At 35.2% G+C, this 15,472-nt stretch overlaps 1 protein-coding gene across 4 annotated transcripts in view; it reads left to right on the top strand.

Moving 5' to 3' along the window:
- NEDD1 (NEDD1 gamma-tubulin ring complex targeting factor) overlaps positions 1-15,472 on the top strand; it is a 48,281-nt gene that overhangs the window by 22,075 nt on the left and 10,734 nt on the right. For 3 of the 4 annotated variants that reach the window (XM_080812307.1, XM_080812308.1, XM_080812309.1), the window contains exons 6-11: positions 3,408-3,637; positions 5,290-5,491; positions 5,876-6,071; positions 10,798-10,926; positions 13,237-13,281; positions 14,399-14,601. In XM_080812307.1, coding sequence (XP_080668433.1) covers positions 3,408-3,637; positions 5,290-5,491; positions 5,876-6,071; positions 10,798-10,926; positions 13,237-13,281; positions 14,399-14,601 — 1,005 coding nt within the window. The remainder of the gene's footprint in view (positions 1-3,407; positions 3,638-5,289; positions 5,492-5,875; positions 6,072-10,797; positions 10,927-13,236; positions 13,282-14,398; positions 14,602-15,472) is intronic. The other variant, XM_080812310.1, reaches the window with a different exon arrangement.

The raw sequence follows: 15,472 nt of genomic DNA, 5'->3' as shown, positions 1-15,472 counted from the left end.
ACATTGGATTATTTAGATAAATTGATATATATTCATGTATTATCCAGCTGTTAAAATCATGTAGTAGAAAATATTAATGACATTGCGGACTTTATAATAATAAAGTACGATCCCAGGTTTTCTGTTTATACTTAATACACACAAACATACATTCACACAGAAAAACATTTAAACAATAAAACTAAGACTTATTTACAACAAAACTAATGTTAACCAGTTTTTTTGTAGGTGGTAGGATTATGGATGGTTTTTTCCTCTTCTTTTGTGTGTGTGTGTGTGTGTGTGTGTGTAAGGTTTTATTTATTTATTTGAGAGAGAAAGAGACAGTGACAGAGATAGCAAGAGAGAGCATGAGTAGAAAGGAGAGGAAGAAGCAGGCTCCCTGATAAACAGGGAGCCCTCTGTGGGTCTGGATCCCAGGACTCTGGGATCATGTCCTAAGCAGAAGGCAGACACTTAACTGACTAAGCTACCTAGATACCTCATGTTTTGTTTGCAAACATTTATGAAAACTGTGGGGCCAACAAACTATGATCCAATAGCTGGCCATTACTTTTATAAATAAAGTTTTATTGGAACACAGCCATGCTCATTTATACTGCTTTCGCAGTACAACACTGTAAAATATTTACTGCCGGGCCCTGCAAGAAAAAGTTTGCCAACTCTTGATCTATAGTAAGTGATGTACTTTTTATATTTAGAAACATATATGTCTCCACAAGCATATGCACTCTTATATAATAATAATAGTATTGTATGAAAAAATGGCATTGCTGCTTACAGGGTTATTTTTTCATAAGGTTCTTGGCAATTTTTTTTTTTTTTTTCTTAGAAATGGTTTGAATCTGGAACCAGGTAGGGGCTGGTAATACTAACATGTATTAGTACTTATTTTAAATATAATTTAGTAGACTAATATTTCATTTATCCAGGTCATTGGGTACTCTTTTAATGATACTCTGAAGACATGATGATTTAATAGCTGTAGAAAGGTCAGAAATGTATCCGAGGGATAGAGGGGAGACATTTAAAGAAATTAGTTTGGCTGATTAAGGGTCTTTTACAAAAATATGTGTAGCAGATGGTCAAATGGGTATATAAACAATGAAGAATGAGTCACGAGCCTGTGAGGGTAGTGGCTACTGCTGCTGTGCACATGGCTCTGTGCAGAGAGTCTGTTTAATCCTTAGAACAACTTTGACTGGGAAATAAGAGCATTTTCTGCTTTGTAGATGAGAACACTGAGACTTGGAGAGTTTAAGTAATTTACCCAAGACCCTACAGAGTTTGGCTGAGACCCTGCTTGAACCCAGGTTATCTGAGAGGAAGATTTATGGTTATTGTTAGCCTTTTTTCTTTTCTTAAAGGGTTGTCATATAGGACGACAGAATATGAAGTAATATGTAGAATTTAGGTTTTGACTTAATCAAGAGATGCATTTTTAATTATTTATAAAGTCTCATTATATGAAGTAGTAAGCTCCTTGTTCCTTGCTATATTCAAATAGATTCTGGATGACCACCTTCCAGTAGGAATCCTGTGGCTAAGAGATTGAATTTTGTGTACTTCATGAATCTAGGAGATCTATGTTTTATGGTGTTAGGTTTTTTTGTTTTTTTTTTAAGGTTCTGCTTTTGTATTTAATCTAAATTTAGATTATATGGGGGACCATAAGTATATAAACTCTTAATGTGCTACAGAATTTTTTTAAATTAATGTTTTGCTAGGTTGATATGTGACTTGATAAACAATCGCAATTCACTAAGGATCTCTGTGTCTTTATTTTTATTTTTTATTTTTTTTTAAGAGAGAGAGTGCACTTGGGGGTGGAGGGAGGGTCAGAGGGAGAGAGAGAACCTCACGCAGACTCCACAGTCATCATGGAGCCTGACACAGGGCTTGATCTCATGACCCTGAGATCATGATCTGAGCTGAAGTTAAGAGTTGGACACTCAACAAACTAAGCCACCCAGGTGCCCTCTATGTCTTTTATATAGTCAAGGTCCCAGTAGTTTATTTTTCCTTGAGTGTAGACCAGAGGAAAGATTTGTCTGTTGGAGTGAATATACTTTTCCTCAACAAAAATGCAAAATATAAGTCAATATTTTCTCTTTGTACTCTAACTGTATCAAAATGAAGAGCCGTATTTAATGCATGACCACAGTAATTATCTTAACATTAAGGTGTCTGGTAACAAATACTCCTTTTGTCTCCTTAGACAGAACTTGTTTTGTATTATTCATAAATATTTTTATTATTGAGGACTGATATATGTTATTTTGAAAATCTTAGAAATAGGTAGTATATGAGTTTTTAATATATAGAAGCTGTGATTTCTGTGTGTTTTCTAGTGGTATATAGAAGCTTTTGGAGTATGATAGATTAGACAGAAAAAAAACAAAAAAAACCCCTTCAGATTTGACTTTTGTTTTGTGCCAGATTTATCTGGAACCTATATATATAGCTACTGTCTGCTTACTGGAGCCTGATTCACTGCTTTATTTGAAACTATAAACTTAACTCTTCGAAAACCAGTTTCCCACTACTAGGGATTCTACTATTAATTTCTATACTTATATTGCTATTTCTATGCAGGGAAAAATTAGCTTAAATATAAGATACTTAATCCTCAGCTCAGTAAGTGATAATATCAACACATGTTTGAAAGCAACATTTTAGTAAAAGTAGATAAAATTCATCTAGGTGTAATTCAAGATCTATTTACTCAAACTGGATCTTTGTTTATTCTGATCCAGCAGAAACTAGAAAGAGAGAATGTTTCTACTGCCCCCAGGGATGCGTGTGTAGAGAAAGGCCAGTATTGCCCTCAGGCTGATGCTTTTGAAAGGATACAGTCCATTCCTACTCTAGAGTGTTGTCATTTCTTTCTTTGTGGTTTAGTTAATTTTTTATAATACTTCAGGTGCTAAATTGCCAGTACATCAAATGCACAGATTCAAAAAATATATCCAAATATCTAAAATATGTAGAGAAAATAAATTTGAAATATTGCTTATTCTCTGTCAGTGTTCTCTTATTCGTGATTTGGCTGTGATTAGCTACTGGGCCTTTTATTATGGTAGGTGTTCCTAACCCTGGTGAATTACTATAGTTAATCTCAACGTGTTTTATTTTTTCTCTACAAAAGGGGAAGTTGAGGTAACTCTATTCCAAGATAATAAAATAATGACAAATATTTAATTACTAGAATTTTGGTATGTATTAGGATCATCTTTTAGTCCACTAAGTGATTTTTATGGTTGTCATAGTTGAAACCTGTTACTCTATAAACCAGAAAGTCCTAAATCCCCTGTGACTAGTGTGGTTGACTGTTGCCATTATTTATATTATATAAAATGTTCTTATGAATGCTTATAATTGCATAAAATTTATTCTTATCTTTACAGTCTGTTCGGCACTTGAAGTACTCCTTGTTTAAGAAATCACTACTGGGCAGTGTTTCGGATAATGGAATAGTAACTCTCTGGGATGTGAATAGTCAGAGTCCATACCATAACTTTGACAGTACGCATAAAGCTCCAGCTTCAGGCATCTGTTTTTCTCCTGTCAATGAATTGCTATTTGTGACTATAGGCTTGGATAAAAGAATCATTCTCTACGACACTTCAAGTAAGAAGTAAGTGTGACATGATCATTTCTTAATTTAGTAACAAATAACTATTATCTCATTAGCAGACATTTGTGATTTGCATAGACCTCTGATTAATGTTTGGGAGATCTTAAGTCTGTGTACTTGGTATCTAAAAGGATAGAATTTTCTCTTTTTCTTCCCATGCAGGAAAAAATACATGAGATGTGGATATTCTTTAGAGTACATCTGGATGATGAATGTTGAGGATAGCATGTTAATGATTGCATATCTTTATTTTAGCATGAAGGCACAGTATTCTTTTTCAGAAATACAACGAGATATGTGTATTTTAAAAGCAATGTGATTAATTTGCCTTAAAATTAATTCATTTTCAAGAGCAGAGTTTCTAAACTATTAATATTTTGGGCTGGATAATTCTCGCTTGTGGGGGCTATCCTGGGCATTGGAGAATATTCAGCAGCATCCCTGGCCTCTATCCAACAGAGGCCAGTAGCGCTCCCAATATTAGAAAAAGTAGCAAAATTGCCCACAGTTGAGAACCACTGATCTAGAGCTAAAGGGTACACAATCTTCTAAGTATCTGGGTCCATTGTGCCTCCTGGCTTTCTTACAGTTATAGGTGTGCTTGGTTAGCTGTTAAAAAAAAAAAAAATGGGACAAGGGTGCTATGGGTGTATTCAAGACACCTAACAACATCTAAAGATTGCATGGAAGAAAATGGTAATGTTTTGACTAGGGAAGGACCTTCTGTCAGTCCTTGTTAACGTTTACTGTTACTTGTTTCACTTTCTTCTTCTAAAAATTTTCCTTTTTATTCTTTCTTTTTGAACTTTACCAAGAACCTAAGTCAGTAAGCATTTCTCTCTCAGAGCTATCCGGTCTGAAGAGCCCAGCTTCAGTAGTTCAGTGTCCATATCTCAGTTCAGGGTCCCTGTGTAAGCTTGATGAGGATCAAGCTGCAGGGATTCTGTTAGCTTTTTCTGAAGAAATGCACAGCTGGAAGAGCAGAGTAGCAGCTGCTCCCCTGCGAAAGGTCATAGTCCTCTTGAGACCAGAGCAGGTCAATAAATGGAAGGGGGATAGTTAGGGCCTCCTTAACCCTGAGGCCAGAGCCCTTGTTTGTGGAGTAACACCCAGGAAGTCTGTCATACTCACTGTGGAAGTAGTAATTACTCAAAGAAATAGTTGCTGCTTCTAGACAATGTGGAACATACCAATTGGAAGTGAATAGAAGAAAGAGGATGGAGTGTTCAGCAGTTCCTTTAGATGCTGTTGTATTAGAAATATCTTTTTTTTTTTTTTTTTTATTTATTTGACAGAGATCACAAGTAGGCAGAGAGGCAGGCAGAGAGAGAGAGAGAGAGAGAGAGGAGGAAGCAGGCTCCCTGCCGAGCAGAGAGCCCGATGCGGGGCTCGATCCCAGGACCCTGAGATCATGACCTGAGCCGAAGGCAGAGGCTTAACCCACTGAGCCACCCAGGCGCCCCAGTATTAGAAATATCTTAAGTCTAGTTCTGAATTTATGATTTACACAAATATTTGGGATGCATATTTCAAGTAACTTTGCCAAATGCTCAGTAACTTTGGTTTTGGCACATAGCTGTCTATATGTCACATACGCTTATATACCTGTATAGGCTCACATATCTAGGTATACTTTGTTACCCTTTTCAAAGGCTAGTGAAAACTTTAGTGGCCGACACCCCTCTAACTGCAGTAGACTTCATGCCTGATGGAGCCACTTTGGCTATTGGATCTTCCCGGGGGAAGATATATCAATATGATTTAAGGATGTTGAAATCACCAGTTAAAACCATCAGTGCTCACAAGACATCTGTGCGATGTATAGCATTTCAGTACTCCACTGCTCTTTCTAAGGTAAGGTATTTTCTTTCTTTTCATTGTTTTTGATTTTACTAAATAAGTCCAGTTCAGAATATGAAAATCATATTTTGTCTATTAAATGCAGTGTAGTTTTACTTTATAATCATTTTTATATGAAAGCATTTTAAATGACTTTGATACAAAGCCATTTGATACTTGGTTTTAAAACTATTTTTTTGTACTTAATTCTCATATTTCTCTCTTCAAAAATATTTTAAAAGGCTTTTTTGTTCAGCAGAAAACTCAGATCCACCAGCAGGCTTAGGATTTGTAAGGGAAATTATATATAATTTTAACCTAACAGGGAATTGATAAAATATTAATGTATAGTATGGAGCATTAGAAACCTGAGCTTTTAAATATTCCATTACATTTCAGTCAAGTTTAAATAAAGGCTGTTCAAATAAGCCCACAGCTGTGAACAAACGAGCCATTAATGTGAGTGCTACCAGTGGAGGAGTTCAGAATTCTGGAATCGTCAGGGAAGCATCCACCGCTCCCATTGGCACGGCTCTACCACAGCCCATGACAACAGCCGGGGCGAAAGGAGCAGTTGCTGTTCAAGACAAAGCAGGTAAATGCCGCTTGTGTAGAGTTTGTGGAGTTTCCACCCGCCACAACACCCCAAATAGATCATTACCGCTTTCTTCGAGAACCTAGAACTCAAATTCACTTGTGTATTTAGGTAAAATTATTAGTAGATAGTGCACATGGAAGAAGTGACCATTTTAACTTGAGCTATAAATTTTTTTAAAAATTAATGAAAGGTACTTATTCTATTTAGCTGAATTTTTGTTGTAAGAAATATTGATTATCTTAAAAACAGAATAATGCCAATTCAGAAATTATCCTGAATGCCACTCCAGATTGGATGACTTTCCGTTGTGTCTTCAGATTCAATCAGTAGAGAATATGATTCTGTGGTGCTGTCATTTTGATTTGATCTCTGAGTCACAAAAACTATTAATGGCTTCTTTTATTTCATATTTCAGAATGTAAAGTAAGTTGATGAAATGAATGTATTTAAGTGCAGAATAGTGCCTGGCACATATTAAGCAGTATATTAGTAGTTTATTAAAGAAAAATAAACAAAAGTGTTACAATTTTTAAGTAATTTCTTCTATTCTGATAATCATATTGATGAAATGGTTCTTAAAGAATTCATTTAGACTTTTTGAAGGTGTAATATGATAAACTTCCCTGTATTTACTGTAGGGAATACTCTTTTTCTCTAAATTACTGAAAACATTTTTTCTTTTAATTTTAAGAAGTTATGCTATACTGTCAACTTGCAACATATTTTTAAGTCTGTATGGTAGCGGCACCTTGGTGGCTCAGTTGGTTGAGTATCAGACTCTTGGTTTCGACTCAGGCAGTGATCTTGGGGTTGTGAGATCAAGTCCCACTCCTTGGGCTCTGCTCTCAGTAAGGAGTCAACTTGCAATTCTCTCTCTCTCTCCCTCTGCCCTTACTCCCACTTGCATGCAGTCTCTGTCTCAAATAAATAATCTTTAAAAAAATTAAAAAATTTTTAAGAAGTCTATATGATATACCATTGTGTTTCCAAACTAGTCTCATTAGAAATGCACATATGTGTGTCTTTTTAAGGTTTTAGGACAAGTACTTAACTTGGATAAAAATACTTGTACCTTCTCAGCGTGAGTTTATGATTTTCAGGTAGAAGCAAAACTTTAATTTGTTAACCTTGATAGTATGGAATGGTTTTAAAAAATATGTAATAAGTATATGTCTTCATTATAAATTTTCTGTTGGTATCTACATCATCCTTACATAAAAGTCATTACGTATTATATAGAAAAATAATTAATTCCTAATTTAAGAGCTCCCAGAAACAAATATTATTCCTATATACTTAGAAGAAGAAATTCATTTTGAAATATAACTTGAGTAATGCTCACCAAGATATTGAATTAACTATATTATAAAAATCATCATTATTTTTAAAGATTATTATTGTTGCTTCTACTCATAATTTCCAAAATTAAACAAAATTTTCTCTCATTTACTCTGAGCTTTCTGAAGTCTCCTGTTATTTATTTAGTTTTTAATAAGGAAACTCATGTAACGATGACAGCATTAATTAGGAAATGCAAGAATTGGGTCTGCAGGGTCACTGATTAATGATAACTGTTGGCTGATTAACAAAGTTTTTGACAAAATGAATGTTTGCTCTGTACCCACAGAGTTAGAAACTTTTGTTTATAATTTTATTTTGAAATAATTGCAAACTTAAAGAAAAATTTCAAATATAGTACAAAGAATTTCTGAGCTCTAGTATTCCATTTAGCAGATTCACTGTTTTATAAATTTTGCCATATTTGCTTAATCATTTGCTTTCTCTCTCTCTCTTTCTCACACACACACACACACACACACACACACACACACACACACACATTTTCCCCCTTCTGAAACATTGAGAGTATGTTAAGTGTACATCTGGGGTCTTTGACTTCCTACCAGCATAACTCTGGAGAGTTTTCTTAACCACTCTGATTCTTATTTTCTCTTCCATAGATAATATTTAACTTTTAGGGTTATTGTGAAAACCAGAGAAAAATGTATCAAAGTGCCTGGCACATGATAGGCAATCAGAAAATTATGGTTTTGCTAATTTTGTCATCACAGTTATCATCATTACTATTACTGTTATTTTAAACTTCCCGTAAAATGAATCTGAAATTTGAAAAAAGTTCACGTTACTTCTATTAAAGGTGTCAACCACTGCATCCCCACCAACAGGGCACAAGGGTTCGCCTTTCTCCGCATGCTTGCCAACACCAGTTGTTTCTTGTGTTGTTGATTTTAGCCATTCTGACAGGTGTGAGGTAATATCTCATGGTTTTGACTTGTATTTCCCTGATGATGAGTGATGTTGATCATCTTTTTGTGTGTCTGTTGGCCATCTGCATCTCTTGTTTGGAGAAATGTCTATTCATGTCTTCTGCCGATTTTTAAATTAGATTATTTACTTTTTGGGTGTTGAGTTTTATAATTTCTTTATGTGTTTTGAATACTAACCCTTTATCAGATATGTCACTTGTAAATACCTTCTCCCATTCTGTAGGTTGCCTTTTAGTTCTTTTGTTTCCTTTGATGTGCAGGAGCTTTTTATTTTGATGTAGTCCCAGTAGTTTATTTTTGCTTTTGTTTCCATTGCCTCAGGAGACCTACCTAGAAAGAAGTTGCTATGGCTGATGTCAGAGAGGTTGCTGCTTATGTTCTCCTCTAACACTTTAATGGTTTCAAGATTTTAATGGTTTCATGTCTCACATTTAGGTCTTTAATCCATTTTGTGTATGGTGTAAGAAAGTGGTCTAGTTTCATTCTTTTGCGTGTTCTTGTCCACTTTTGTTGAAGAAACTTTTTCCCACTGGATATTCTTTCCTGCTTTGTCAAAGATCAGCTGACCATATGGTTGTGGGTTCTGTTCCGGGTTTTCTGTTCCATTGATCTCTCTGTGTCTGTTTCTGTGCCAGCACCATACTGTCTTGAGAAGTACAGCTTTGTACTTGAAGTCTGGAATTGTGATGCGTTCTTTGCTTTTTCTTAACTATAGAGAACAAACTGATGGTTACCAGAGGGGAGATAGTTGGGGGGGGGATGGGTGAAACAGGTGATAGGGATAAGGGAGTGCACTTGTGATGAGCACCTGGTGTTGCATGGAAATGTTGAATCACTATATTGTACCCCTGAAAATATTACATGGTATGTTAACCAACTGGAATTTTTTTTTTTAAAGATTTTATTTATTTATTCGACAGAGAGAGAGTTCACAAGTAGGAAGAGAGGCAGGCAGAGAGGGAGGAGGAAGCAGGCTCCCCGCTGAGCAGAGAGCCCGATACGGGGCTTGATCCCAGGACCCTGGGACCATGACCTGAGCCGAAGGCAGAGGCTTTAACCCACTGAGCCATCCAGGCGCCCCAACCAACTGGAATTTAAATGAAAACTTAAAATAGAGAACCTCTGCAGACTATTGCTAATGCTCATTTTTGGTAGGAAAACACTCGTTTAAGAAGTAAAAAATGTCTTTAGCGCTACTTTCAAATGATACCAAACTTCTTTCCTAAAGTTCCAGAGGCTAAAGTTACGTATTCATACATGTTTAAAGACCTAGAAGGAGAGAAAATTTCTCCTTTTTAACAGTTTAACTCTTGATGTAAACACTTCAGTGACAATGATGTACAAATGTTCAGTAACATTTTAACGTTTTATCAGGTGTTACTAGAAAAGTTTATTTTATTTGCCAGTTTTGGACATTTTTGGATATGCTCGCTGTTCTTTGTTTTTATCCCAGCTTTTCAGTTTTCATTTGGGACCAAGAAGGCAAATAAAGTGCTATTTTAAATGTAGTACAGGTGGTACAGGCAGTTGAGCATCTGACAGCTCAGGTTGTGATCTCAGGGTTGTACATTCCTGAATTCAAGCTCCAGCTCAGTGGGGAGTCAGCTTAAGATACTCTCCCTCTCTTTCTGCCCCCCCCAAAATAAGCCTTTTTAAAAAATGTAACACAGTAACATGCTACCAATTAAAGTACCAGACTTTCATCACAGCTCTTGAATCAGTAGAACTCATTCTTCAACCCAAAAATGACCAAGAAGCTACTCAGCCCACAGAGTTCCTCTTACAAATTCCTTGCACTGTATACTGGCAGGGAAAATAAATTGCTGCACACTTCTTCAGTGTTGTCTACTATGCTATTTATGAGTTTAGTGTTCTGGTTTCTTTTGAAACTCTTAGTAAACTATCCTGAGGCTAGTAAAGTCATCCGAGGTCGATAATACTGAGAGCGAGGTTAAGCTTCCACAGTTAGTGGAGGAAAAGGCAGAAGAGGGAGAAAGGAGATCCATTTACCACAGTTGTGGAAAGGAACTAACATTACTTGAATCTTGCTCTATGGTAGGCATTGTGCTCTATGCCTTAGAGACTTTTTTAATCATTTGTAGATGCTCATAAAAGGAGCCCGTTACAACAGAAGTTGGTTGTGTTCAGTATTTAAGAGGGTAGCAAAGTATATAAATCGTTTTGGGAGAATTTCACCAAAATGGTTAAAATAAGGTGTTATCACTTAAATAAGTAGGTTATTTGCTTTTGAGAAGCCCTTCGTTCCATGCAAATCATGGTTAACTGAGCTGTTGTTATGTTGTTTTCTTTTCCTGGTGCTCACAGTTGTAATATTACCAATATATGCATAATACATTAATTTTTAGAATCTAGCTTCTATGGTACATTCATTCAGATGTAGTAACAGTTATTTTTATATCTAATTTTCCTATAAGGTTTGCCTCGAAGCATAAACACTGATATTATATCTAAGGAAACGGACAGTGGGAAAAATCAGGATTTCTTCAGCTTTGATGATACCAGAAAAAGTAGTTTAGGTGACATGTTCTCACCTATTAGAGATGGTAAGTCTGTTCAGACCAGAGGATCATGTTCTTTTGCTGGCAGTCATTACATTTTTATTCTAGCTAAAAGATGTGGGTAATAGCTTCAGTCTGACTGTGTTTATGACAGTTGCTAATTTTCTCAGTCCCTGGGGTGGTATCTTTTCCTTTGCCCTGATATTTCAGATGTTACCATTCTGAAGTATATGCTTGTCATTTTCACATGGGAACTATGCAAATAGCTCTCAAGTTAGCATTTTAATTTCCACAGAAGTTTCTTAAAGGAAGTTTTGCCTCCATAGGCAGTTTTTTCATTGTATCTACTTCTAAATAAATCTCAAAATCTTGGATATTTTTGATAGGCAAAAACATATCTTTCTAACCTAAAAAATTTTTGATTATTAATACCTAATTGGTATATTTATTCATTGTTTTCATGGAGAAATATGGCAGGGTGATAGAGTGCCTCATCTTTTACACTATGTGAAAATAACACACACACACACACACACACACACACCATTGCTGGGAGATGTTGCTACTAAAAAGAAAATAAAAACTTAAAAACTTTACCATTTTGATAAATAGAAACATTATATATCATTGTTCATACTATATGAACTAGGCACATTGGTTGGCTGTGTTTTTTTGATACTAATATTCATACTGTTTCATTAATTGGGTAGTCTCACTGCTAATAGCAGTATTATTAACAATATGGGTAAATTTCTAGAGCATCATTTGGCAGGTTAAGCATTCACAGTCTTTGGCCTGTTAATTCCATTTCTATAAATTTACCTAATAACTTGTTTAGAGAATCTCACAAAGATTTGTATGTACTGTTTTTTTTTGTTTTTTTTTTAAATAATAGTGGAACTCTGGAGCATATTTTAATGTCAACAGTAGGAGAATGTTTAAATTGTTACATCATGATCTTATAAAATTTCATTTTTTACTTCAAATTGTCTGTTTTTCCAAACTTTCTACAATTAATTTCATAATCAGAAAGAAAACATACATATGTGATGGCACAGAATTATTTAGTGTATTCTGCCGTACCATGGCCTGAAAATGACTACTCTAATTGCCAGGTCAGATTTCTCTATCTTCCACCTAATGAAAGAGGAAGGATTCCTTTCTTTCAGGATGCAGAGGGATCAGACTAAAAGTTAAAGAAAAAAGAGAGGAAAGATATGGGCAAAAGAGGGAAAAGTGGCTTGGGCTGGAGTTGAGAAAGGTTTTGGAGGTTAGTAACCATCTGGAAGCTTTGGCTTATGAGAACCCCTGGGGTAACTTTTGAATTGAAGAATGTAGGGAAGGGGCTTTTTGAAAGGATTTTGAGTTATAAATGAAATTCTCTTTAATGGTTTTTAAAAGAAATGAATAAAGGATAGAAATTCCTCTTTACTTTTTTAAAAATATGATTAGAATTTGAGCTATATGCCCTTCATTTATTAGCATTTCATAGTATTAATGAAAGAACATGTATACTAAATACAGTACTGGTTTTCATTGTCAAGAGATTTATGTTTTGATTTCAAGAATGCGACTCTCCTTAGGTAAAAGGCTGAATCTGTGCTTCAGTTTCATCTTTTAAATAATACTTCTGCCAGAAAGCTAATAACTTCTTAAAGTGTATGCATGTTGTGTAATTACTAGGTATATATACACACATGCAGATAGATGGATGGGTGATACTCCTACTACTATGATAATCATGTATGGTAATTTATTGGCCATTTGACTTTTTTTATGACTTGTGCCCATTTTTCTATTAATTTGCTAAAATGGAATTAGGCCATTTTTGGTTGTTAATTGCAAATGAAAAGTATTATAGTATTGGAATGTTCTTATACATATTCTGCCATTAAAATGAATACTAATAAAATCTTATTTTTTTTGATATCATTGTGATGCTCACAAACTGTTTTGACATTGTTTCAATTGATCCTCAAAACAATCTTGTGAGATGGTCAGGACATTTTTCCCATTATATAAATGCAGAAGCTGAAGCTTAATTGTATTAAAAACTTGTTGTCTAAGGTCATAGAGCTATTAAGTGGTATAGGCAGAATTGGATTATAGATTTCTGGAGCCTACTGTAATGCTTTTCTAGTATACCTTGCTGTCTCATTAAATGATTCTATACCATAGAATTACTCTTCATATTTGTTGCTATGCATGAAGTGAAAAGAATAAAAAGGGAAGTTTATAGAGTCCCAGCTGTTACTTCACTCAGATTTTCCTTCTTTGGGGAATGAATAGGAAGCTTAAGTTGCTATGGCTTATTTTTCACAATTTTAAAAATTTGATTTTCTAATTTTATTATAGATGCTGTGGTTAGCAAGGGAGGTGATGAATCCATAGGCAAAGATGGTAAGACCTATTGAGAAGTATTTTTATTAAAATGAAAAGGGATATTGTGTTATATATTGATATGTAACAAATTACCCCAACATCTTTTTAAAAGATTTATTTGTTAATTTGAGAGGGAAAGAGGGAAAGAGAATCTCAAGCAGACTCCGCACTGAGCACAGAGCTGGACACAGGGCTTGATCATATGACTCTGAAATCATGACCTGCGCCAAAACCAGGGGTTAGATGCTTAATGGAAGGCACCTCCCAGGCACCCCCAAAGTACCCCAACATTTCAAAATTTAGAAGAACATTTATCATCTCATAACTGGGTTAAGAATCTGAGCATGCTTTAGCTGGGTGCCCTTGGCTTCAGGTGTCTCTTGATGCTTTAATCGGAATGTAACAAGGCTGCAGTCATATTAAGGCTTGACTGGACAGGGATCTACTTCAATCCATTCATGTGGCTCTTGGTAGAAGATATCAGTCCCTTGTCCTGTGGGCCTCTCTGCAGGGCAACTAACAACTTGGCAGCTGGCTTCCCTCAGAGTTGGTGAGCAAGATAGTCAAAGATGGCATCAGAATGGAAGCCACTGCATGTTTGTAACCTAATCTTGGAACTGATATCCCACCATTTTTGCTGTATTCTCTTTGTTGGAAGTAAGTTACTAGGTCCTGCCCACATTCAAAGGGAGAGAATTACCCGAGGGCATGGATCCATGACAGAAGGCAGGGATCATTCAGAGCCATCTTAGAGGCTGACTACCAAGATATATTACAGATACATAGCAAATTTATGATTTTCAGTTATCAAAAACTATTAATATTGACTAAAACATTCATTGGGCTTTGTAATTTTCAAAGTAGTTTTACATATAATATCACTTTTTAGTCTCACCTCTCAGGGAGATAGATATCGTTATTCACATTTACTGATCGGGAAACAGACTTTTGCAATTTTTGCCCAAGATTTTGTATACATCAAGTAAGGGGTAGAACTGACAAAGGAACCTGCTTTCTGAATCCAAATCGCATATCTTTCTACCATATTAGCCTGTCTGTCGTGTTAAGTGTTTTTCTTAAATATCCAAGATTAAGGAAAATCATATGCAAATAGTGTTTTTCTCCTCTTTTTCAGGCCTTGAGTTTCTACCACAATTGAATTCAGTCCTTCCTCCAAGAAAAAATCCAGTAGCTTCAAGCACTTCAGTATTACATTCTAGTCCTCTTAATGTCTTTATGGGATCTCCAGGGAAAGAAGAAAATGAAAATCATGATCTGACAGCTGAATCTAAGAAAATATATCTGGGAAAACAGGAACCTAAGGACTCCCTCAAACAGGTATCTGCCTAAAAATGATACTGAGCTCAGTGTGCGTTTGTCAGTAGCAAGCACATAATGAAGCTCATCACGAGGTAGAAAGCAGGCGGCTGCCAGGGGATATGTCCTAATTATCAACAGTGCCATGCACTTACCAGGTAGAAAATATTCTAAAATCTTGATGTCACATGTTAAAAACTAAAGGATATTTTTGAAATCTGTCTTTGGAAATGTTGGAGGTAACAGCAGATGTAAACTTATGCTGTTTTTTCTAGGACAAAGATACTTGACTAGTTTATACCTGAGTTTTTTAGAATTTATTTCCATTGCAGCAGAAATCACCAAGTTGGTGGTCAAGTCATTTACCCTAAGTCTTAGAGCTAACTGATGGTGCTAAGAATGTAATGCATCCTCATTACCTTCTGCTATTAATACGGTATCCAAAATAGAAGTTAATTTGCTATATAAAGGCTTAAAGTGATCAGATATTATCAACAAGGTCGAGTCTGTCACATTTTCATATTGATTTTTTAGAATGATATTGAAAAGATATTTAGGAAGTACAAAAATGTCTTCTGACATATTTTTCAAATATTTTTGGCTAGTTACCACCTGAGAGTTTGGGGATTTTTTATTTTTTTATTTTTTTTGGCCTGTGATTACCGTTTTCAGTGACACTCAATAGCAGATGCTTATTAGTAAATGAGCTTTTCCTCATTATGTTATCATTGAAATTACTTTTTGATTAGTAAAATTGATTTATTTTGCCACTAGTTCTAGCAATTTTTTTTCTTTCTATATCCCTTCTTATTCTTCAATATTCTGATCCTAACTACTGGAAAAAAGAAAAGTAGGTACAAATTATATATATAAAACCAGAATTGATGTATTG

Source organism: Martes martes (genome assembly GCF_963455335.1).
Source record: "Martes martes genome assembly, chromosome: 8".
NCBI classification, from domain to species: Eukaryota; Metazoa; Chordata; class Mammalia; order Carnivora; family Mustelidae; genus Martes; species Martes martes.
This window is presented reverse-complemented; position numbering and strand designations above follow the sequence as displayed.